Source organism: Gallinula chloropus (genome assembly GCF_964237585.1).
Source record: "Gallinula chloropus genome assembly, chromosome: 4".
Lineage (NCBI taxonomy): Eukaryota > Metazoa > Chordata > Aves > Gruiformes > Rallidae > Gallinula > Gallinula chloropus.
Window position 1 is genome coordinate 78,925,869 of NC_140088.1, and position 24,902 is coordinate 78,950,770.

At 39.1% G+C, this 24,902-nt stretch overlaps 1 protein-coding gene across 1 annotated transcript; it reads right to left on the reverse strand.

Annotated features, from left to right (window-relative positions):
• Positions 1 to 2,274: 2,274 nt before the first annotated feature.
• On the reverse strand, positions 2,275 to 18,560 carry ASIC5 (acid sensing ion channel subunit family member 5; the record flags this gene model as incomplete). The annotated part of the gene is made up of 10 exons (XM_084263498.1): positions 2,275 to 2,474; positions 3,083 to 3,174; positions 4,975 to 5,143; positions 7,075 to 7,131; positions 8,626 to 8,773; positions 9,183 to 9,332; positions 10,009 to 10,128; positions 12,341 to 12,572; positions 14,536 to 14,842; positions 18,521 to 18,560. The coding sequence occupies 10 exons, from the start codon at positions 18,558 to 18,560 to the stop codon at positions 2,275 to 2,277; spliced, it is 1,515 nt and encodes a 504-aa protein (XP_084119624.1).
• Positions 18,561 to 24,902: the final 6,342 nt, after the last annotated feature.

Below are 24,902 nucleotides of genomic sequence, written 5' to 3' on the forward strand. Positions count from 1 at the left end.
TACTGGTTGTCTTTTGGTTAGTCCTTACAATACCAATTTTCCTTTATTTAACACTTGTTAGTAGAAGGAAACAAATTTAAAAAATCATTGTGATTGATAGCTACAAAGCACAAGGTGTATTAGATCACGGTTAATATTTCCCCTGCTTCACTTTTTATCCCAAAACCAGATGGTACCCTATTCCTACTTCCAAAAGCATAATTTATTCTGCCTCAAGAATTCCACAGCTATTAAGTGAGGGAGAAATATTGGGGTATGTTTGCTCTGTTCTTTCCATTCTTCCTCTGCATTGGTCAATACATGCCTTGGACAGTGGGGTTTGATAGACTTTTTTGTATGACTGTTATTCCAAGCGAGCAGGTGTTTGGCAATAGCTGGGGTGTGGGGGGGGAAGTCCCAGCAGAAACTACCAAGAAAAGAAAACGAGCAAAAATCTTTAAGTTAACCTTGAGGTCTCTCGAGCCTACGGTTAATGAGGAGTAAACTCAAGGCATCTCCTTCTAGGAAATAAAACACTTTCTGTATTGCTTATCCTGAGGTTTGTTGAAGGAAAGCTGTTGCCACTGATGGGTGACTGGTAGCGATTTCAGTACTTTATATCTCACGTTAAGAGCTTGGCTGCTCCCTGAGCACACTTAGTACTTTCTTCATAGAAACTGATTTATTATTAGTTTCTGAATTTGGGCAGATGGTGTGGAAGAACAGTGTGAATTCCAGCGCGTGGCTATTGCTCCCCCAGGCTTTCAGGCACAGCAGTGGTGTTACTTAAGAGCGCAGAGGCATGGCCCTGGGCAGTCTGAGGGCTGCAGAGCCCGGGCACCAACTGGGGAGCAGTGATTCAGAAGGTTCAATGTTGCAGCCTTTCTGAGTTTTCTAATGTAAAAACATTATGATTAGCAAAGTCTGTACAGCGCTAGTTTGAAGTCCCAACAGCTGTCTGTAAGTTTTCAAATAAACAGTCATCTATTAATATCATGTATAGTTAATTGAATAGAAGCCAATGCTTGTAATCAGGATAATCCTTTATTGGGTAGTCTTAAAATTAGTCTTGGTTTTAGCCAGTTCTGTGTGTCTACCTCTCTTAAAGGGTTTCCGTCTGGGCTCTGTTTAGCACCTTCAAACACATCAAAAACTCTGATTGAGAGACTCTGGTAGGAGACTTGGGCAAACATGGGTTTGTTCAGAACTGTCTTCAGAGACCTATTCTAGCAAAAGAATTGTATTAAAGATCCACTGTATGATTTCATTGTATAAAGTGAAATTATCCTATCCCCTCTCAGATTTTTAAATGATTATGCTGTTTTACTAAGATGTACTTAAAAAGAACACAGCATTCCCCTCCAGTTCACACTTCTTATTCTGTGAGCTTTAGTGGTTGTGTGTGCCTGTGTGGAGTGTCTCTTTGCACTACAGTATTACACATCTTTGGAAGTTTATTTAATCACCAAACTTTAAAAAACATGACTTTGAACCAGTACTGCCTATAGGCCCACAGGGATAGAAGAAAGCACAGAGGCTTTTCTGAACACTTAAAGGAATAAACGTTCAGAAAACCTGATTCAGCACCAAAGCAAAAAAATTCTTACACTCCCTGGTTTTTAGCAAGACTCAGATGAAGCTTTTAGACTTTGTTTTGTCATTTTTCATAATACTAAATGCTGAACGTGGCCTACATTTGCCCCCTTGCCATCCACTCAGATGCTCTACAGTTCGCTATGGTAGTTGGCAGATTTTTTGTGTGTTTCAGGGAAACAGATAATGTACCTTAGAAGTTATTGTTATTAGGCATGCTCCTAATTATGACAGGCAAATCTACAATATCCTTCGCTGAAATGTATAGCAGTGGTAACTGACTAGCAAAGACTTACATTGTTAATAAGGAACCTGCCTTTCCAGTGTAGCAGTGCTCCACCTTTTTGGTGGTTAGGGAACTTGCGTGTCAATTTGGTGTGCATATTATTTCTCCTTACTCAAAATACAGAAGATAACATTTCTAACCCAGTTTTTAAATTGCATTGTATGTCAGTATCACTTGCAATGCTGTTTATATAAAAAAGCTAATTCTTTAAAAGAAAAATTCAGGTAAAACTTACAGTTTTCTTTACATGAGAAGTGAGAATTTCCAAATTTCGTTCTTTAAAGTTAATAACACAGTTAAATAGTTCTAAGCAATAGAAGAAGCAGGAAGGAGTGTAGGCAAGCGAGCAATGCAAAATATTACTGTCTTCTTTTTATCTTAAAAAGTAAGAGTTAGTTTTGTGCTTGTACAAGCCACTAACATTCTTGTATTCCCTTCTTTTTTTCCTTGTGAGTTGGTTGGTTCTGAGTTGGGTTGTTCCACTGAGGCATTTCAGGAGCTTTCAGTAGAAGAAAGATACACATCCAACAGAAGTTAGTAAAAATGTACTCTAGCAGTTCTATGATTGTAATCATACTGGCACCACAAAACAATCCAAGTTGGCCACCTACATCAGCTGTAATAGAAGGAAATAAACATATGTCATCCTAAGCATTTGGTTTAGTCTAGCAAGCAAACAAAACCTTGCCAAGTTCAAGTGTTAAATAAACTCAATATACATAATCCATCACTTTAAGAAAACAGAATAAATATTCCTCAGAATGTTTGTTGGAGAAGACTAATGTGTTTCTTAAAATTCTAAACAGAGCAAATATGACACAACACATACTACTGTGAAACATATACTTCAAATGTTTCCTACTTCTACATCTTTTTAATCATTCTCTTGCTTCCCTTCCCCACGTTATCCCTCACCCCTCCAAATTCCGTACACTTTCTTATTATAGTTCTTTGTGAAATGCAACGGTAAACTAATGCTGAACTCTTACTCTCAGCTGCTGTCCATCCCGCAGGTTCTTTAAAGGACTGACAAGCAACAGTATAAAAAAATGGCATGAGGCAGACGTGATTATTACCATTATAACATGAAGGGTATGATTAGAAGCCCACTGTGGTTATGACTTGGGAGGGAGAAGAATAAAAATTAAATGTGTTGATTTTGTTTAGTTGGGTTTTTTTTTAGATTAATTATTAATCAGAAATAATTATTAAACATTCACTTACCAAGCAACTCAGATATAGTCAAAGCCTTCTGCTGTTGTGTTATTTTGTAGCTCAGATCATGATATTTAATGTCAATGAGCACAAGGTTCTGCCTAATGACAAACACATGTGGTATTACTTGAGAGACAGTCAGCAGTGCTGTTCATTTTTACCAGCATGCACCAGCCTGGACTAAGTTAATGGAGAGTGATGGTTTCCTTTAAAGAACAGCTAGATGAAATTTGTCAAAATTAGTTGGGTGACAGGAAAAAAAGAAAGTGCCTTAGTAGCAACAGTTATAATAGAAGCTTTTCAGAGGAGGAGATCTTCAGGTTATGTTAGAAAAGTAACTCTAGATCTATAGTGTAAGACAGACTTCTACTTTTTAAGGGTAGTTATCCTTCAGAAGTGTGAACAGCTACAGATTTTTGGGTTAAAAGTAATAATGAGCTCATTAACAATATTCACTGAAAATAAAGTATTTGCTAGACAGAATTATGACTCCTATCTCTTTAGGTGATAATTCTAAAATTCAGGTAACTCTGAGTAATAAAAATAATCTTATTCTCATGGCTTCTGTTAATAAGACTTCCTAACATTGTCATGCAGTTGCTAGTGGAGCTATCCAATAAATATTTAACTTTTCCCCTCCTACATCTTCAGAAATCAATAAATCTCTATGTTTTATAGTACTTGGAGTATGTACTTGTTAATATGTGGGCAGGATTCTTATTGGTTAAGGCTTGGCAACAAGGGAATGTTCTTTATTTTCATTTGCTTAATTGAATAATTACTGGGTTGCACATGATGATTACAGACAATAAAATAATCAACAAAGATAAAACATCCTCAAAGGGCTGATATCTTTTACATATAACAACAGATTTAATTTTCTTAGTCTTCACTGGAGACATGTTTTTATAGGGCCTGTAGCGATAGGACAAGGGTTAATGGTTTTATAGTAAAGAAGGGTATGTTCGGACTAGATATAAGGAAGAAATTCTTTATGATGAGGGTGGTGAAACACTGCAGCAGGTTGCCCAGAGGTGAGTAAATGTCCCATTCCTGGAAACATTCAAGGACAGGCTGTACGGGGCTCTGAGCAACCTGATCTCCTTGAAGATGTCCCTGCTCATTGCAGGGGAGTTGGACTAGATGACGTTTAAAGGACCCTTCTAACCCAATCATTATTCTGTGATGCGTATAGTTCCTCCTCACATATAAATATATGCAAGCATTTGTGGACTGATAGATTCAAGAGTGAGAAAGCTGAAGTCACTGAAACAATGAAACATTCATAGATGTTTCATTTGCCGGATTTTCTAGACTTCTTTAGAAACATATTTTGATGTTGTGGGTACTATGAGTTCATGTAGCACCTGTCTTACCACTTATTTGTACTGCTGACATCTGTGAACAAGAGGCAATTCAGTCTATAAAACTACCATATGCTCTTTAACAACTGCATTGTGTCTTTCTAGCAAAAAAATCAGAAATACATTCTTTTTGGATGTATAATGCTTGTGTTTGCAAGGAAACCTGACATCAGTTTATTATATTGTAGCAGTACAGCATATATGCTCTATTAAAACATAAGCATGTGTGATAACTCTCTTCTGAATTTATAAGAGTGCAGATTATGTCAGCCCAGCATTACTACTCAGCCACACAGCTCTATGCATAACACCATTTCCTGGATAAAATGTGTAGTTAATTCTGTTGAGACAGTATACTTAGATGTATATAGGTATATTTTATATACATGAATATGTATAAACTTTAAGCAGTTTTATCTAAGAAATTATTTTTTCTCCCAGACAATATTATTAAAACCACACTTACATCATACGCTGTTAGCACACTTAGAGGTAACAGATCATTTCTTTATTAGACAAGGTCATAAGCAAGGTTACCTGATATATTCTGGGCTTTTCTTCAGTTTTGCAGAAAAGTATTTAATGGCTTTTTCTCCTCCAAAACTCGAATAAGTGACAGTGGTAGGATAATCTGTTTGTTCACATGGGGCAGGGCAAGTGGAATTGTGGGTTCCTACTGTACATAATCCTTTTATCTCTATATCATCTGAAATTTCAGGAGAAAGAATTTGCATATAGTTTCTAAAAATGCACAAAGACTTTTTTTAAACTTTGAAAATTGCTTTTAGTTAACTTTGATAAAGACATGGGTTAATTATGCGTGAAACACTGTATACTTGCTAGTTTTGAAGGAAAAAAAATTCTGTATTTGTAACTAGTATTTGGGACACTGATGAACAGTAATAAGGGTTGAGATTTTTTGGTAATTTTTCTAAAGAGATTCAGTACCTGTAGGTATTTGTGTCTTCATTAGGACTTTATGTGCTTATTATTTCTCATCTACAGGTAAACAGTAGGATAACAGAAGATTTTCCATGTTCTATGCTGTCTTTCTGGCTACATACTTAGGTATATAAACCTCTGTCTTGCTGCCTTGATCTTTGCTTACCTCCTTTGAATGCACAGAAACAGCTTCCAGAGAAATGTCAGTTGTAGGTTACTATCAACTGATAACTGTGTAAAATTCTCATTAAGCTAAGTTCACTTTACCTTAACCCCTGCCTGCCATTTGGGCTTAAGACAGTTAAGAGGGTTTAAGGACAGCTTTGTTTCTTCAAATACCAAAGAGAAGTCACAAAATTCCGCAGTTCTGGCTGCTTGTGGAACTGGGTAACTATTCTCCTGTTGAGGTTCTAACAGAAAGTAAACAAAGATACCTAAGAAAAAAATAACATAGAAGAAAAATGATAAAGCATGAATACTTCCTGAAGCATAAATTGTGACCCAAAACCATCTGGTACTCTGAGATCAGTATCACAGCCTCCTGCTTGTGATGCTCTGTTTGCCCTGATGTGGTGGTGGCTGTTACATCTGTTCCTGCTGCGAGTGGGCTTCTAATTTTTGCAGACCACAGGGGAGGAGGCATCTCAGCCTGTTAGTTGATGATTCCAGTTATGCAAGGGTTGTGGGTTACATTCTGAAGACCTGACCTTTGGAGTTCCTAACATAAATACTTTCACCAACTTTAGGTCCCTCAGATGATGAATGAGTATCATTTGATATTTTATCAGGTGATTTTCTCTTTTGCATTTTAAAAGAGACTTAGCACCTAACTTGGGACCCTTCAAATAAAATAATATGCCTATTTCCATCATGACTAGCTATCAAAGATCATGATTATATAAAAATGTTAATTTAGTGAAAACTTTGTCAAAAGAGCCCCAGGAAAAAGAAATAGTCATTGCTCATAGTAGTAGATCTTGCCTGAATGTTGCACACCTGTATGCACAACAGAAATCAACTCGTGCACGTCCACCAAAACTTGTTAATCTACTTGGTTTCTTAATCATCCATTCCTCTGGGAAGGGTCATGTTATACAGCAGAATCCAAAACAATTAAAGCAGATGCTTTCTCACGTTCGTGAGAAGTTATTTCTCAGGTTACTATTTGCAGTATTTTCCAGAAAGTCTGTTCTAGTGAGTTACAAATTTCCTATCTACTGTGTACAGACTATTTACTTATGGAAATTAATTGCATTTGGAGCATTTTGAAAGCATATAATCCATTTTACTTTTGAAAAGATAAAAACTTAAATTACAGTGATTTTTCAGTTATATTTTCTACCAGTTAGAACACCTGTTATCACTCTGCTGTCCACTTTTGGGTCAGAAACAGAAAGAATACAGTGGAGGAAGAAGAATGATACCAAGAAGATGCAAAAATGGAAGCCAGAGGCTTGATAACTGAAAACAGGTTAACTAACTTTTCTTCCATTTTGAATAATTTCTGATTATTAAATTTTTTTTTTCTAATTAGCATCTATTAAATCCTCTGTCTGGTATCTATTTTGACAGAGTATTATATGAACTGGGAGGTACTCCATTTCAGTACTACTTTCAGTATTTTGTTTTCATTGAAATATATTGTCTGCTATTTGAAGCTGGGTTAGAAAATATGAATATGAAGTTATTACTTACAGACTGCTGGATAAACACAATTGTAAAACTTCAGCAAATCACATTCTGTTCCATTTCCTTAAAAATAAACAACAAACTTTAGGAACTTTAATTAACAGTCTAACCCATAGCTCAATTTGTACTAAACTGAAATGTAGTGTCATCCAAGCTGTTCACCAGTTCATGTTTATCATTTATACAACTGAGAAAACAATTCAGCTGGGCACAGTGCAGTTACCAACACCAAAAGTGGTACACAGATCAAGCCAGGAGCCTTGCTGTTGGAGTAAACTTCCTTATTACGTGTGTCAGCCCCCACTGCCTTCAAGCTTGTGGCTTGCTCTTTGTATTAGCTTGCTAAGGCCAGGAATTTCTGGTTTTGTTAGTGGAAATAAAAATAAAATAAATAAATAAATTGGTAGATGGGATAAATGATTACACCCCTCATTTCAGCAAAAGCTTTGAACTTCACACAAGAGTGTCTAGGGGATTTGGGGAGTGACATAGCACTCTGAGCTAATAGGAAATTGCTTAGATTTCAGATGACCTTGGCTTCACCCCAGTTTACTGCCCTGTATGGAAATATTACTTGCCTTTTAGTGCATAGTTAAAAATGGTGTTGCCCTCCTTTATACAATTTCCAGTGGATAAAGCACTTGCTCTGCTTATGGGAAACCTAAACTTAATTTCCATCTCAAACCCCTTTCCATTAGAGTTTTTAGGAGATTGTCAGTCTCTTCCAAGAGGTTTTCTGACAAATGGGCTGGAGATTTCTCAGTGGGCATCTCTTAGTGAAAACCTTCTACCTTGCTTAGGGATGTTAAAAAATACAGTGGGTCAGAAAGTGCAGATGTGTCAGCAACTTTCTTGTGGACTAGTTATGAAAAAAGAATGGTGAGAGCAGAACTTTGGGTTCCAGCTCCTGATTCAGAGCGAGGTGCCAGTGTTATCATTGCTTCTAATGGTGAAAAGGTGAGATGGATGAGAGTGGTCAGGTCTTAGAGTCACTGCTTTACATTTCTAGAGTGATTAAGAAGCCTGGATTCTCGAGGGCAGTTTCCAGCATACACCTGTACTTCGCATTTCAGAGTAATTGGATAACACCATGCAGCCTTTTGGCTTTTGCAAAACCCTATTCTGGTGCCAGATGCTCTCCATGTTTCATGGGAGGGACCTCATTTTTCCTGCAGGCAATCAGGTCTAATGTGCCTACACACCTAAAAAAGCAGGTTTTCTGGGCTATGTGTGAAAAATTATGAGGTTTTATGGATTTAGTTCCAGCTTTTTAGGAAGTCAGCTTGAAGACAGCCCTGAGATATAATCCTTTTTGGTCTGTATCCTAAGAATAGTCATTGAACAGATGTTAGGCGTAGAGCTGTCCAAATATCTTGCTTTTTTCCTCTGAATTAAAAAACGTAAATAAATCAATGTGAACATTTTTATTTAATCCCAGCTGTAGACATTCCTCAGCCATGTGCCCCATCTCCTTTCCTGTTCAATGAACAGGTGTTCAGTAGCATCCTAGCAAGATGATCCTTTGATACAGTGTACTATGACATTGCTGAGAAATACCTGGAAGAACGAATGGCAGACAGCCACACCGGTCCTGTATGTACCGGGCTTTGCATTCCTGCAAGCATCCATTAGTACTATAAATCTTGTGGTACTGAAGCTTTATATCAGGCTTGCACTCTCCCCATGGGTATTCTTGGATAATTGACTGTAGGGTAATAACAGAAGATAGAATTTTTTGCCTCTGTTTTAAATATAGACCTTGTTTTCTCACATTTTAAAGTTCTAAAGGAAGCCTGTTGAGTACATAAGTGATAACATTGCAATTTAATTGGAGGCAATCACAGTGTGTACGTATTTGGGGTTATAAAATAATCTCCCCTCTCTCACAGTAAAACTAGGACCTCATCAGACAGCCTAGTGCAGAAAGTAGTCCGCTCCACTTAGATTCCGTTAGGAATCAAACTGCTTGTATCTGGAGGAAATGTTGTATTTAGGAGTCACTGTGGCATGACAAATTATTTTTACTTCCAAAATGTCTAATTCATTGTCATGCTTCAGAAGAGAAAAAGAGACAGTAAAGACCAATATTTCCGCTTGATTGACGAAGTCCTTACCTTCAGATGGCGGATCGCCACCTGCGCATGCATGCCAACCGGCGTTAATAAACCCAGACCATCAAAGCGTGGAAGCTCTTTGGGTGAATGGATAGCAAAAGTTATACCAGCGTCAGTGTAACCCAGTGCAGGTTCATCAGTGAATTGTTCCTGATACAAAAAGAGTCATTTGAAATAGTTTTGGCTTTGCTTGTCCTCTGAAGCTTGGCATATCACTCCTGTCTCGTAATTGCTAGAGAAGATAAGTGTGTGTCCAAGGCATTTAGCACTCTAGATTTTCAGTTTTCTTCCCTGATCTCACAAGCCTCAATGGGAGTTTTCTTGGATTTTTTGGTCAAAGACAATTCTAATAAGGTCAGAAATCACTTACAGTGCAAAACCCAGATCTTAGCTGTCATTGAGAACTTACAGCTGCAGCTGCTGCAACTAAAATTCAGTACTACTTAGAAATTGGCACCAAGTGACCTTCCCTACTGTGCCTTTTATTAAAATGAATAATTTTATTCTGATGCGCTTGCATAAAATTAAATTACTGCTTGGATGATCATAGGGGAACCGTGGATATACGCATATATATGCTCACTCACAAATTTCAGAACTATTTAGCTGGGACACAGTCAATAATAATTCTGAATTTTAAAATCTGTATTAGATCATTCTTTTAAAATACCTGTCTATTCAGAAATAGTCCTAAGGAATTTTGTGCATGCAGTTTGGAAGGTTGTTGTAAAACCATTCAACCAAAAAAATGAACCCAAACCAAAATACCTGTGCTCATCTTTAAGTTATTATACAATTTATTTGTTATAATCATTGATAGATGTACCTGTTGGACATCAAAAAGTAAATGTAAGCCTCTTCCAGACAAACTCACTCTTCTTGCTGGAATATCATTGTGATTAAAAGTAAAGCAGTTTCCATATTCAGTGAAAACATGTTCAAAATCCTTCAATAAAGGAAAACAGGGAAGAAAGATCACTTGAAGATTCATTAGTCAGTCACAATGCAAGAGGTGAACTACTGGAGTTTTTGTTTGGGATTCTTTTCTTCCCCCAAGGATAGGGCTAAATACTACAACCAGAAAATATTTCAATGGATTTAATCATTTTTTATAGAAAACTAAGCTTAAAGGCAAAATGTTCAATTATTTATTAATATTTATGAGTTGTTCAGAATCATTTAATGAGATCTTCCTGTTTTTCTATACCTGATACATTCTATAAAAATTACATGTTCTAAATCAACTTGTTTAATTTTCCTAGGAGCTGTAAAGTGAAGACTATTTCACAGAATCACAGAATCACAAGGTTGGAAGAGACCTTTGAAGATCATCGAGTCCAACCATTCCCATCCTATGCTAAACCATATCTCTAAGTACCTCATCAACCCTTTTTTTGAACACATCCAGGGATGGTGACTCAACCCCCTCCCTGGGCAGCCTGTTCCAGGCCCTGGCAACTCTTTCAGTAAAAAATCTTTTTCTAAAATCCAATCTAAACCTGCCCTGGCACAGCTTCATGCCATTTCCCCTTGTTCTATCTTCTGCCACCTGGCTGAAGAGACCATTTCCCACCTCTCTACAACCTCCCTCCAGGTAGTTGTAGGTGGTGATAAGGTCTCCCCTCAGCCTCCTCTTCTCCAGATTAAACATCCCCAGCTCCCTCAGCTGTTCCTCACATGGTTTGCCCTCCAGTCCCTTCACCAACCTGGTTGCCCTTCTCTGCACTTGCTCAAGGACCTCAATGTCCTTTTTATGGTGGGGAGCCCAGAACTGCACACAGCACTCAAGGTGTGGCCTCACCAATGCCGAGTACAGGGGCACAATCACCTCCCTAGACCTACTGGCCACACTGTTTTTGATACAAGCCAGGATGCCATTGGCCTTCTTGGCCGCCCAGGCACACTGCTGGCTCATATTCAGCCTGCAGTCAACCAACACCCCCAGGTCCTTCTCTTCCTGACAGCTCTCCAGCCAGTCTCCCCCAGGCCTGTAGCGCTGCATGGGGTTGTTATGTCCCATGTGCAGCACTCTACACTTGGCCATGTTAAACTTCATCCCACTGGTCTCAGCCCATCGGTCCAGTCTGTTCAGATCCCTCTGAAGAGCCTCCTTACCCTCAGGCAGATCAACACTTCCTCCTAGTTCAGTGTCATCTGCAAACTTACTGAGGGAACATTCAATCCCTTCATTCAGGCCAGTGATAAAGATATTGAACAGAACTGGACCCAGGACTGAGCCCTGGGGGACGCCACTCATGACCGGCCTCCAGCTGGATTTTGTTCCGTTCACCACCACCCTTTGGGCCCAGCCATCCAGCCAGTTTATAACCCAGCTGAGGGTCCACCTGTCAAGGCCAGTGGCAGCCAGTTTCTCAGTCAGAATGCTGTGAGAAACCGTGTCAAAGGCTTTGCTGAAGTCCAGGTAGACCAATTTCAAAAACAAATATTGTGTTGCATAGGAAAGGGAAGTATTGGCATTCTTTGCCAAAGCTGCCTTATCATTTAACTGAAAACCTTTGCTAATGTAAGTGTATCATTGCCTTAGTTTTAGTTAGTATCACTAGTGTCTTTTGGTTAAAAGAAGTCTCCATTGCCTAATTTTAGAAGCTGTGGCATACACAAAGTTAGATTAATCCAAAAGAACACAGGCCTTACTTTTCTGTTCACGTTTTCTATTAAAGTTGGGAGTTGCTCTATGGAGAAATCAACATAGAAATGAGATGATCATATTCTTTGGTTGTTATCCAAAATTCTGAAATATAGGCCATTTTAATCTAATTATTTAAAATTCCTGTGGGCTCTGCATATAGTTACTCCAGCTATCTATATTCTTGACCTCAAGTAGAAAACAAGCCAATCAATGTCATGTAAAAAAACTCCATTCCAACTGACCTTTGGTATAGGCCACTTATGGAAAAGGTTGTTAGATACAGCCTGGAGGTATGACAGCTTTCAAAGGCTTCTATGTATGCAGAAGTGGTGCAAGGCAGAGAGTAATTTAGGCTGAAATCCCATTTTACAGCTCAGGGAGTTCAGCAGGCTGTCTCTGCAGTCAGTGGGAGAGTGGGGGGCCTCGGGGTGATTTATAGTAGGACACTTTTCTCCACTGGCTGATAGTAAAGGGAAAACAGAGGGAGTAGCTAGCAAAACATATTTACCTGTGGGTAGCATGGCTTTCCAAAAAATTCACATTCTATCAACGTGCTGCTGTTCAGATAAAACCCATTTTTCCTTGTAAACTCTTTGATGCTGAAGTTCTGGTTCCCAAGAAGGAAATCATTTAACTCTTGAGAGTATTTTTCTTCCATAGCAAATTTCTGGAGAACTGAAGACACAATGTTCCAGATCACAAAAATGATTTTGAGGTTGCTTACTGCATGAACTTGAAACCTGTCAATGGGAGGAACAAAGAAATGCTTGGAGTTCTGCAGAGTTATAGGGCTGATCTCAAGGCTGCTCTTGCCAAGACTGTGACACGATTTGTTGTCTGCTTGCAAACTATAAGTGATTCTTGCCTACCACATTGCAATGTGACCTCTACAATATGAATAAACAATATAGTGTCCACTTCTAGGAAAAAAATTGCCATCCCTGAAAACAGAAAATGGGCACTCTCCCAGGGCTGTTCTGGTTGGTTGTATTGGAAGCATTCTTGTTGTGTGTGGTTGTGTATAAAAAACAACAGAGCAAGCAGATTAGCCATCTGCATAAGGCAACAACCAGATTTGTAGAACTGGTGACAAGCTGAACAACTGTATTTGCATATGTGAGACTAGTTGGGAGGAGCTAGCTGTTCCTTTCAAAAATTGCTGTCTTCCATCATCTAGAAAACTGATGTCTTAGTGAATTTGCAGTAAACTTGTGTGCCTGCTTTACTGAGGTGCTACACTCCAGTGCTGAGACAGTCTGCCTTTTTGTGAGCTCTGTGGCTGGTGACCTGTACTCATAGAATCCACTAGAAAATCTCACACACATTGGTGCTGGACATGCTTTCCTGATTTACAGGATTGACATCCTTGAAGTAAAGTAAGGATTCACAGAATGGTTTCAAGCTTGAAAAAGCAAATAAGACCAAATGAAACTGCAACATCATGTCCTTTAGAATTGCCATTTTATGTATTCCTATTTTTTAAAATATATCATTGTATCTGTATAATAGATCTTAATGCCCAAACTTAAAGAACACTGATAGGAGCAACTATTCACACTTAATTTGATTCAGAAAATGAAGACAAAGATAGATCTGTGCCTCTTTGTCCTGCCAATAAAAAAATTGGTTTCTGAAAACAGGAGGGAAGGATAAGCACAGCATGAGCAACAGATGGATGTGGCAGCAAACTGTCATTTAGGTGGACAACTGCCATGATCAGTAGCTGACTATTTACTTACAATGTGCTGCTGCTATAGTTACAAGGAGTGTGAGGTTTTTATAATACGTGGCCCGTTGTAATCAAGAGGGACTTCTATGCATAGTGCATGTTGTGCAGTACAACCCATGGTGGCTTTATGCAGGGCAATGGGAACTGGCACAGTGAGGCAGAACAGCTCCACGTATTTGAGACTGTTGACTTATTCTGCCAGTAAAAGGTAGAAATTAAGAAAAAACTGCAATTCTTGAGGAAAAAATGTAGGCAAACTTCCTGTATTTCTAAATCCACTTCTAAATTATGTATTTGCTCAAAAAATCAGGCCATAGGTTTGTTACATTATTTTTGGAGTGGCTGCATCTGATCTTAGCCATTATCTTTAAATCTAGAAATCTATGGTGAAGTTCTTGCTTAGATACAAGCTTGCAAACAAACCAACTGCCTGCCTCCTGCAAATCCCACTGACATCAGCTGGAACAGGAAAGCTGAGCATGTCTGAATTTTAGGCAAAGATTTCTATATTTATATGAGGTTTCTATTTGAATCTATTTGCAAATATTGTCTTTATTTTTTAAAATTTGGATTTGACTGATGATTGTCCCTTAGTTACAGTGTAGAAGCAACACTCATATGGGGGTTGGAGCTCCATGATCCTTGGGGTCCCTTCCAACCCATGCCATTCTATGATTCTATGTAGGACACTACCAGAGAAGTTTCTCTACTCCACTGTATGTTTTGAAACTTAAAAACCTGTAATGCAATTGTTATCTGAAGGAAGGGGAAGATCAAAAAAGCAACCTCAGTCCCTTGATTCTGTTTTTCTCTTCATCTAAATGTCATGTGGTGGTGTGGAAGGCACACTTCTCAGAGATGCATTTTCCTTGTTTTATGTGATTTGTTCAAGCAAGTTGTGGAATCTGACTGCTTTATATTATTCAGGTAAAGAAGTATGTCTCTCCAGAGTGACCAACAGACATAACTTTTACCTGTTCAAGTTGCAGAAAGTCACAGCAGGGAACTTGACATTCTCCACGTACTGCACCACCACTGTAGTAGTGGTTGGCCAGCTGAAGTAGTAGATGAAGCGGCTGCAGATTTGCCAAGTAACAATGGTCAGACAACCCACCACTACTAACAGCCACAGGGCTTTGCGAGTCTTGCTCTGCGTTTGGACTATATTATGCACTCCATGAATCGAAGTGGATGAGGCAAACTCTTGATGGTACTTCCTTCTGTCTTCCAAACGTGGCAGCAGTTTCTTTACTAAGTACAATCGTGTCTTTTCCAATATTCCTTAAGAGTGAAGAAGGTGAAAACATTTTAGTTTTAAATCAGCATTTAAATAGCACTTAAGAAAGGAAACCAGGTAATTATGATACCAGAAAGTAATTGTAAATGTCTCTTTAAGTAGTGAACTTGCTTCTGAGCCCTGGAAGAGTTCTGTCAGCTCAGTGCTGCCTGAGAACAGTCTATACCTTGCAGTATTCTGACCACACAAATTTTTAAGCACAGTGATATAAAAGAATCACTTCAATCCTATGGAAAATACTGGAGTTTGACATACCACAGTGATCTAAAACAGGTTGTTGTGAACATACTGTAAAAAGCTAATCATCTAATTCTTGCAGTAATATAAAGGCCTGGTCCTTCATAAGTGCTCTGAGAAATAAGGTCAAAAGTTAATGATATGTAATGATGTGAGAGGGATATTTTTTTAGTTTTAGTTTTCATTTATCCCATGGTTTCTACAAACTGATGCTTAAAAAAAATATTTTAAATTCGAAGGTTAGGAGCTTTATCAGTAATGAATATAATCAACACTTGGAAATGTAATAATTTCCCTATGCTAATTGCTGAACAATCTTTTGAGCATGGGTTTGAACACGATGGGCTCTCTCAAAACATCCCAATGGGGGAAACTTAGTAAGAACTTTCTTGTATCTAGTCATAAATGGGACAGTCTCTTTGAGAAAGTGCTTCATTTACAGATTGTTGTTTGTGAACAGAGAAGGCCTAGTGACAGATGTGACCATTGGAGGACACCTGGAGCATAGTGATCATGAAATAATAGAATTCTCAGCTCTAGGAGAAATGAGGAGGGGAGTAAGTGCAATGGCCACCTTGGACTTCCGTAGGGAAGACTTTGGACTCTTCAGAAGGCTGGTTGATAAAGTTCCATGGGAGACAGTCCTTAAGGGCAAAGGTGCCCAGGAAAGATGGACTCTCTTCAAGAAGGAATTCCTGGTGGCACAAGAACAGGCTGTCCCCTTGTCCCAGAAAAGGAGCTGGAGAGACAGTCAACCAGATTGTCTGAGCAGAGAGGTCTGGGTGGACATGAGAAAAAAAAAGAAAGTTTATGGGCTTTGAAAGAAGGGAGAGGTGTCTCGGGACGAGCACAGGGATGAAGTAAGATCATGTAGATCTGCCTGAGAGTAGGGAGGTTCTTCAGAGGGATCTGGACAGGCTGTATCAATGGGCTGAGACCAACGGGATGAGCTTCAACAAGGCCAAGTGCAGAATCCTGCACATGGGACATAACAACCCTGTGAAGCGCTACAGGCTTGGGGAAGACTGGCTATAAAGCTGCCTGGTGGAGAAGGACCTGGGGGTGTTGGTTGGCTGCCAACTGAATATGAGTCAGCAGTGTGCCCAGGTGGCCAAGAAGGCCAATGGCACCTTGGCTTGTATCAGAAGGAGGGAGCAGGTCCAGGGAAGTGATTGTGCCCCTGTACTCGGCATTGGTGAGTCTGCACCTTGAGTACTGTGTTCAGTTTTGGGTCCCTCACTACAAGAAAGACATTGAGGCCCTGGCGTGTGTCCAGAGAAGAGCAACCAGGCTGGTGAAGGGGCTGGAGGGCAAACCTTACGAGGAGCAGCTGAGGGAACTGGAGTTGTTCAGCCTGGAGAAGAGGAGGCTGAGGAGAGACCTTATCACAACCTACAATTACCTGAAAGGAGGTTGTAGAGAGATGGGTGTTGGTTTCTTCAGCCAAGCAATGAGGGGGAATGGCCTCAAGCTGCACCAGGGCAGGTTCAGATTAGACATTAGGAAAAAAGTTTTCACTTAAAGGATTGTTGGGCATGGGAAGAGGCTGCCCAGGAAAGTGGTTGAGTCACTGACCCTGAATGTATTTAAAAGAGGGGTAGATGAGGTGTTCAGGGATATGGTTTAGTAGAGGACAGGTACAGTTAGACACAATGACCTCAAAGGTCATTTCCAACCTTTTGATTCTGTGATACTGCCATCAAAACCCACTAGTTAGCTCAATCAATAGAAATGTAACTTAGAATCTATGCAAGTATGTTGCTAAACCTAATTTCAGCCCTTGTGCATACTTACTACATACAGAATGCTTACAGAATGCTAGGATGTTTTATCTGATTGTAAGAATTTTGCTATTAATGCATGATTAGCTAATATACTGCTGCTTTCATCACTGTCTTTCATCAGAGGAATTACCACTAGATGAGTGTCTTTCAGAATGCTTACTTTAATTAATTTCATTAGATAGTGCTCTTTCATTAATTTCATTCATAGATTTCATAGACAGTGCTCTAATTAAAATAAACAAACAAATAAATAATTCTTAATTAAGTGGTAAATTTCTAATATGAAATTTCTCACATATGATGGATTGGAAAATAGCACGAAATGTGTAAATCAGGACTAGCCATTTATTTTGGGACTTGATCTATTTATGAGGAATGTATACATCCCAGTGATATAGAATTAATAATAGAATTGTTATTCCATATCTGAATTAATGAATACTGAAATAATATACCAAAATAATGTCAGCATGTGTGAGATTATAAATTATTAACCCTTCATCCTATGCTCTGTAAAACCTCGGCTGTGCATATCTGGGCTAAGGTTCTATAGCCAACATAGGTGAAATGGCTGTGAGCAAGTTAGAGTATCCAAGCTGCTGCTAGGTAGACAGTAAAGTCTTACAAGACCTTTGCCAGACATTAGAACTTAAAGATATTACATGATAAGGTCTTGAAAGCCCTATGTTCTTTTAATAGTGATCCAAACTACATTTAATGCAGGCATTCTGAAGAAAAATTTTTTTGCCAAAGATGTGAGTAAAAGCAATGCACAAGATCTGATGAATAATGGATGGAGAAGTAGAGAAGCAGAGAGGCAACTAAATGAGAGGAATCCAGATCCAGGAGCAAACCACATGTTTGGAGCCAAATATAGAACCTTCACCTAAGAACTCATACATTCAGGATGAGCTGCAGATGCTTTGCCTCAGGAAACACTGATTACTGGAAAAGCCCCAGGAATCACCATGGTTAGTCAGATAAACCTGATTTTCTTGTCAATGTTGTTTAAGAAGAAATTGCTTCCCTGTCTATATAACCAGGGATACATGGCCAGGGAAATACTTCAGTATCTTTAATGTTAACACTGTAAGTTGAATTTAAAGTCTGGGATTTTTTTCTTAAACCTTAGTTATCAGGCAATTGATCACAATATATAACTACTTGTACAAGAAACTGACAAATAATAATAATAGGGTCTTTGATTCTGTGGGGAAAAGGATGGTAATAAGACCCAGAAAGTCGAACTGGAAGTGAACCACTTGCATAGCAGAAATAAGGTATGACATCTTTATTTCTGCATTCCTAATATTTAGTTGTGATTGAAATTTCATTAATAAACATATTAAAAAATAATGGCTTTTTAAAAGATAGTTCAGCTTTAGCCAGAGCTCTTAACTGGAAGGAGTTCTTTTAGGGAGGTTATATATTCCTCACTTCTTAAGTGTACGATTTTTTTTTCTACAAGCTTTTTTCATCTCTCTCTTCTTCTTTGTATCTTGAAAATGTACACTACTGCTATTTTTGGGCAAATCTACAAGAGAGAGGAAACAAATTTTCTCATTTTGGTTGTCAATCCTGAAAAATATTATCATAAACTAAAACTCTTGCTAAAGCGCTCTAATAGGTCTAGTCACATACCTTTGGCATCCAACTGAATGAATCTCCCAAGCTGGTCCATGAGGCTGTGCTTATTTCAGTAAGGAAGGAATGGGTAAGTAAGCTGCCTTATCACTGTGATCATTGCTAGGTAATGGCTTTTATAGAAAACTAAATGGGAGGTGATACTCGATGACACATAATGCTGGGCAATTTACCTGCCAAGGTTGCTATGTTTTGCCTTTAAATAACATGGTCTGCAACATAAAAGAGAAGATTAGTTTTATGACAGGATCAGATTTATGTATTTTTATATATTTCAAGAACATAATATACTAATAATAGAAGTGCAGGCTAGTCTTGCATGTTTCATCACTTTAGAATTTACTTTCTTTCATAATTTTTCCTTTTATTTTAGAGAGACCAGTGATCTTTGCTGCTTAGAACTGAATAGATTCTCTTTAAGTAGATAAGGAGCCCTTCCTGCTCTGCAGGGCAATAAACGTCTGCCACTAGGTTCCCACTAGCAGCAGGATGCAGTTCACCCACACTTGGAATAGATGGCTTCATAAACAGCTCCAGATTTCATGTTCTCATGGGCTTTAGCAAAAATCAGCTGTTATTCCTGAGAATGAACCCTGAGGGCGAGGCTGAAAGCACGTGCAGAGTCAATCATTCCAGGAGGTCCTTATGAAAAGGGACAGAAACTGCTTTTGTGTTAGAAGCACGGTATGATCTTGTTTCAAATTTGCTTCAAGGAATTAACTGAGCATCTAATAAAAGGCGATAGAAAACAGTAGAAATTTCAGACCTGAGATGAGCTTGACTGATGAATGCTTTAGGAGTAACTGAAAAAAACCTTTCCCTTTCCCTCTCTGATCTGCAGGGGATGGCTGTTGCTTCTTTAATTCGCTCTCTTAGGAGTGTTCTTGCATTATCATGAGTGTTTGCTTGGTCCTGCAGTACTTCACTGTCGAGTTGTTCGCCGACTGTTTTCTGGGTGTGGTGTTCAAGCTCCGAGCTGCAAGGCACAGCACTGAACTCCATTTAGTCCTTCCTGCATGACGAACAGATTTCTGAGCTCAGCTTCTGTGAAATCCCTGCTCTGTATGTCAGTCTTGCCTCACAGGTGAGGCTCTCCGCGGGGGCAAGCATCGCACGGCATTGTGTTCGCTCAGGCAGCAAAGAGCTGAACAGCGAACTGTTCGTCAACATCTGTGTGTGTGTAGCTCAGCCGTATCTGATGCACTGCCAAGCACTTTGCAGACCCATTCAGTCCTATTAGTGCAAACCACTCTAATTAGCAGTACCCAGACAACATGTCTTGCTTGAGTTTCTCAAATTCTTAAAGCACATTATGTCAGCCTTTTATACAGCTACATACAAACGATTATGACTGACAAACTGTAAGTTGCTCTCTACACAGCAGATATGATCCATCTTACTGGTTTTTGGGTTTTGTTTGTTTTGGGTTTTTTTTTAATTTGTGAGTTGATATCTTACAAAAAGTCATTAATCTTATGCAAACCCTTGGATGACCATGGCTTATGTTCCCTGGTTGTGGTTTACAAAATAAATTAATTTACTAAACTTTCTGTTACAGTTGCCCTACATTAATTCCTAAGCAAACACCAGGGGGCGAAGGCCAACCACCTTGTCTTCATCTTCCCCAAGCTGTTTGCACAATTAGCTCTGCGACTGTGAATTGGTCACAGGGAGCTTGGTATCACCGCTCACTCCTTGCAGTGTGTATCTGGTTATCTAAAGAGCACGTTCCCTAATGCTTAATGAAGTGAAAAAGAAGGAAAACCAACCGATGACAGAGGTGGTCACGATTTTTTATATTCATACATGTTGTAAATTTTATACTCAAAATGTTATAGAAATCAGTCCTCAGTGTTCTTCAGTCCTTGTCTTACAGTGCTAAAAGAAATGCTGCTGCTGCACAGCTGTTTGCTGAGACCACTAGATAGCGTGTTCCTGAGAAAGTTATTTCTTTATAGCAGAATGTTTTGTAGGTGTTCTTATGAGCTGCTGAGAGAAAATACATATAGACACACAAATACATATTTGGTGCATATTTCATTTTCATTGAACAGGGGTTTTTTTCACAGAAGTTGAAGTGTTTCCTACCAAGTTGAGTTTCATTGTATGAAGTTCTGTAAGTGCCTTATAGGCATTAATGATTCTAATAATTTTTTGCCTCGCTGTCTTTTCTTAGTAAAACCCTGTCAAATATTGTCTCCTTTGAAGACAGAACACGCTGTGCATTAGCTAACAGTGGGGACTGCAAATACTTACACTCTGTTCATACAAAAATACTAGTAAAAAAGGAACAGGAAAAAAAGGAAGGAACTGCCACCTGGACTGTTACAATGCATTGTCGTTGCCATTATTATGACAAATGCTGTGATATGTGGAAAATGGTAACTAGTTGTAAAATCAAGCATCTGTTCTAATTCCTCTTTTTGAGGCAAGTATGCCAGGGGATTTGGCAACGGAGGGCGCTGCATAAAAAGGGGCTTAAAGAGAGTTGGAGGTCTCATTTAGCCCACATCTGCATCGAGGCAGAATCAGCTATGCCTGGAGAAATGACAAGCTCTTATCAGCGTTTTCTAGTGCTCTACATATGGCACAACTTACTTTATTTTTTGCTTTCTGATGTCTGTCTTCTCTTGCCGTAATTTAAACTGGTTATTTCTTTTCCCTTCCCTCTGCACATGGAAAACTGTTTATTATTCTTCCCTTTGAAGGAAAATCATTTATCACTTTTCCCCACAGTCTTCCATTAGTTTTATGGGTCAAGTTTAAATATTTCCATCTCTCTTACTGGGCTGTATGTTCATGCCATTGTCTTCTGAGCTACTGAGCAATTGGTCTTCAACTTTCTTGAAGAGTGGTCCATAGCACATAATACAACAGCCAACTCCTTTCTGCTGTTGGATGGAGATGAGGGTTTCCATCCCATGTGGAAAATTTCCAATATAAAATTTGGTCTTTTCACAGTTTTGCTTTCTGTTGCTTAACATGTTTGGTTTCTAATAACTAAAATATCCAGATAATTTCTAAAGAATTTCTTCATTGCTAGTTTGGTTGTCACAGCTGAAGTTCAAAGAACTACCCTTTGCATCACTGGAGCTGCACATGATTTATTTCACTGCATTAAGATAATTTTGAATTCTAGCCCCCATCTTCCAGCATTCTATTATACCTTCCAGGCTCTTCTCATTTGTCACTTTAAGAAGCATGCAACCTCATTCCAAGCCATTAATGATAGTACTGAATAGCATTAGATTATCAAAGTGTTACATGCAGTTGTCCTGAGCCAGCCCTTTGCACTTGCCATCCAGCCATGGAGTAAACAGCAGCACGGATTGAGCCACGTGGAGGCATGGGAGTAGCTTATGGCTCCAGATTTTGATTTCACTGTATCTGGCTCGTGACCAGGATTCAGGTATTTAGGAGGGGAAAACCAGCAGCCTTCCTATACCAAGGAATTGCAGTTAGCAGTGTGTGATGCAGAGCACTAAAAGAAGACAGGTTTGCCTTGGGACAACTCTGTGGCATGTAGTCAAGATTTGTTGTTTTTCCTGCTTGTAGTTTTGGCTGATATCGATGCATTTTGTTGATGAAAGGGGGAAGTTTTGGCAAGAACAGGGAAAGAACATTTTCTCTATACTTGGGAAATAATCATCAGGCAGAACATGATGAAAATAAATTGTTCCAATGGGACAATTCAGAGAACAGGCTGTTTTGCCATTGGAGTGCAGCTCGCAGACAAACAATGAAAGTACAGTCAGCATGAGGCCTGTATGTTTAGAAAATACAGGTGTAGGAGGAACTGGTGGTAACCCAAGAGTTCCTTTTTAAGCACAAGTTGGGGCAGGAGATTTGGTACCAGCATTAACAGGGTCAATGTGAAAGAAGTTCTGCAACAAATGATAGACAGCAGGGCGGCTGGGACCTGTGACACTTAAATGGAATTTATAGGTATGATGACAAGTGACAACACAGTTCTTTGTGTTTAAGAAGTAGAACAAATACAATATTTAAAAAAAAAATTCTTGCAGCATTATCTCTTCTCTCTGTTTGTAGTTTGCAAGACCTTGAGCTCTGTTCCTCCCCCAGATACAAATGTCTGATTGGATTATTAATCTTGCATCAAGTTTAAACTTGTTTGTTTTAGCCTTGAGTCACTAAATTTTATTTTTCTTAAAGCCGACTGTTAATTTGAAGTGCTTTTGAAAATCACAGAACACTTATTTGAGCAATGACATGTTTAGGCTCCAAATTTGTCTTCTCTTTACCTTGCTTTCATTTGTATTTTTTCACCTGTCTGTCTCTTGTTATATCATTAAATTGGCTGGGGAAGTGAATTTTGTTTGGTGCTTGTATAGCAGCCAGCACAGTGAGGTTCTGGCTTAGGCTACTAGGTACTTCCCCTGTGCAAGCTGAGTTGCACCTTGTCAACCAAAGCCTAGCAGTAGCTGCTGTACTGCCTTTCTCTATTACAGTAGCATGCAGTTTGTCCAAGAGAAAAATTCTTTCATCACTATGATTTTATAGAAATAATTATGCTCACATCAAAAATATATTTTCCTTTTGAATGATTTATCTCCAAAAGGTCACAACAGAGTCTGCACAAGTGCTGCACAGGGTGACTGTGAGTCTAAAGGTATGGTATAGTACAGTTATTTCTCATGAGCTCGTGAGCCACGACTTAGTACCCAATGGAAATGAAAATCACTTGATTACTTAGCAGGAATTTTGAAACTAGCACAGGGAAATACTTTCACATGATACACAATTCAGTTGTGGAATTCAGTGCTGCAGGCTGTGGATTCACAGAAGTGTTATGAAATGCAAGGACACAGGTGTCTGGAAGTCTTGGACTATGAGCATTGAAAAATTAGATTGATATACCGGGGAAATTAGCTCACTGTAAGCTTACTTTTTAGGGTATTTGTTGTTATTGCTGTTGGTTGGGTTTGTTGGGTTTTTTTTAAATGTTTGATTGTTTTGTTCTAATATCTCTTCCTAAGACACCTGCTACTTCCTAGTGGAAGCATGGCATGACCTACTTGGATCTTTTATCTGACTCACTGCAGCCACTGTTACGCAGATAAGAGCTATCTGTGCTGGGTAACTCCTAGTCTGACAAAAGTGTTGGGAAGCTTCAAGCGTCACTTGTTTGTAGCCAGAAGGTCTCCAAGCTCTTTGGTCACGTTAATGAATGCTGGAAAAACAATTTGATCTGTGATGATTTTGTAATCGGAATGAGAGTTTAAGCAGAAGAACAGATGACACTGTCCAAACCATTTGTGTGTGTGTTTTTCCTTCTCCATAAGTTGTTCCATGTAGAATAGCTTGACATTTGGCTTGGGTGAACAGGTCATGTCTAATTTAGCAGAAGACTCTTTTTGGATTCATGACATTACATAGGAAATCCTTCTTACTTGCCTGTCTTTATCAGAGTAACGTGTTAGATATGGAGGCCCTCGCAATAAGAATATGCAGACTCGGCTCCAGCTGTATCTACAAAATATGCTACACACCACAACTGCCTTACTTCAAACCTCCCCTCAGCCAGCCTACAAGGACACCCTCTTTTTGCCCTTATAACTCACTTCTCTGTCTTAAGTAAATTCATTTTGTCTCTGCCCAGCAGCCCTGTTGTGGCTAAGATGAGCAAAGCCTGTCACCCTGGTCACCCTGTGTCCCCTCACCTGGGGAAGCAAGGGCAAACAGAAAGGGGATGATGTTGGATTAAGAAGGGTGCTTAACAATTTACATGCTTGGTCATGAAGGCCACGACAGTTTGTTTGAAGGCCACAAAGTGCAGTTCTGGGAAGCTGTGGGAATTTTTTCTCCTGTGTTTAACTGTTTGTCTTGTGCTCAGCCCAGTCATGAAACAGAACATTCTCCCCCTCTGCTGAAGGTTAGAGTCCTCTGATATGTTTCTGGGATTAACAGAAGTCTTTCTGTCTGACTTTGGTGTTTTAAAAGTAAATAAACAAATAACTAAATACAAGCTCAAGGGCACAGGCAGAGTCTTGGTTTTCATAGCCTTGCTCAGCCATCCACAGCATGAACAGCAAGTTGGGTGTGTGGTTAAATCTACTCCTATGTGTTTCTGAGTGTTAAACATGAAAAAGAGAAATTATGGTGCATTTTGAGGAAAAAAAAGTAATGACATCAATTAAAATTAAGGTTACTTTTTGCTTTCAGATATATTTATGTAGGAAAGCTTTTTCATCAAGACTCATATATGATTATGCCAGTATTAAGAGACGGTAAAGTAACTGTAAAATCTCTATCAGAGCATGGAGGCCACTCAAACCACTCAAAAATTAATAAGGTCCCTACAGCGATCCCTGAATTTGAGCAGCATGGCAGAAGCACATTTATTTCTAAAGGTGTCCAC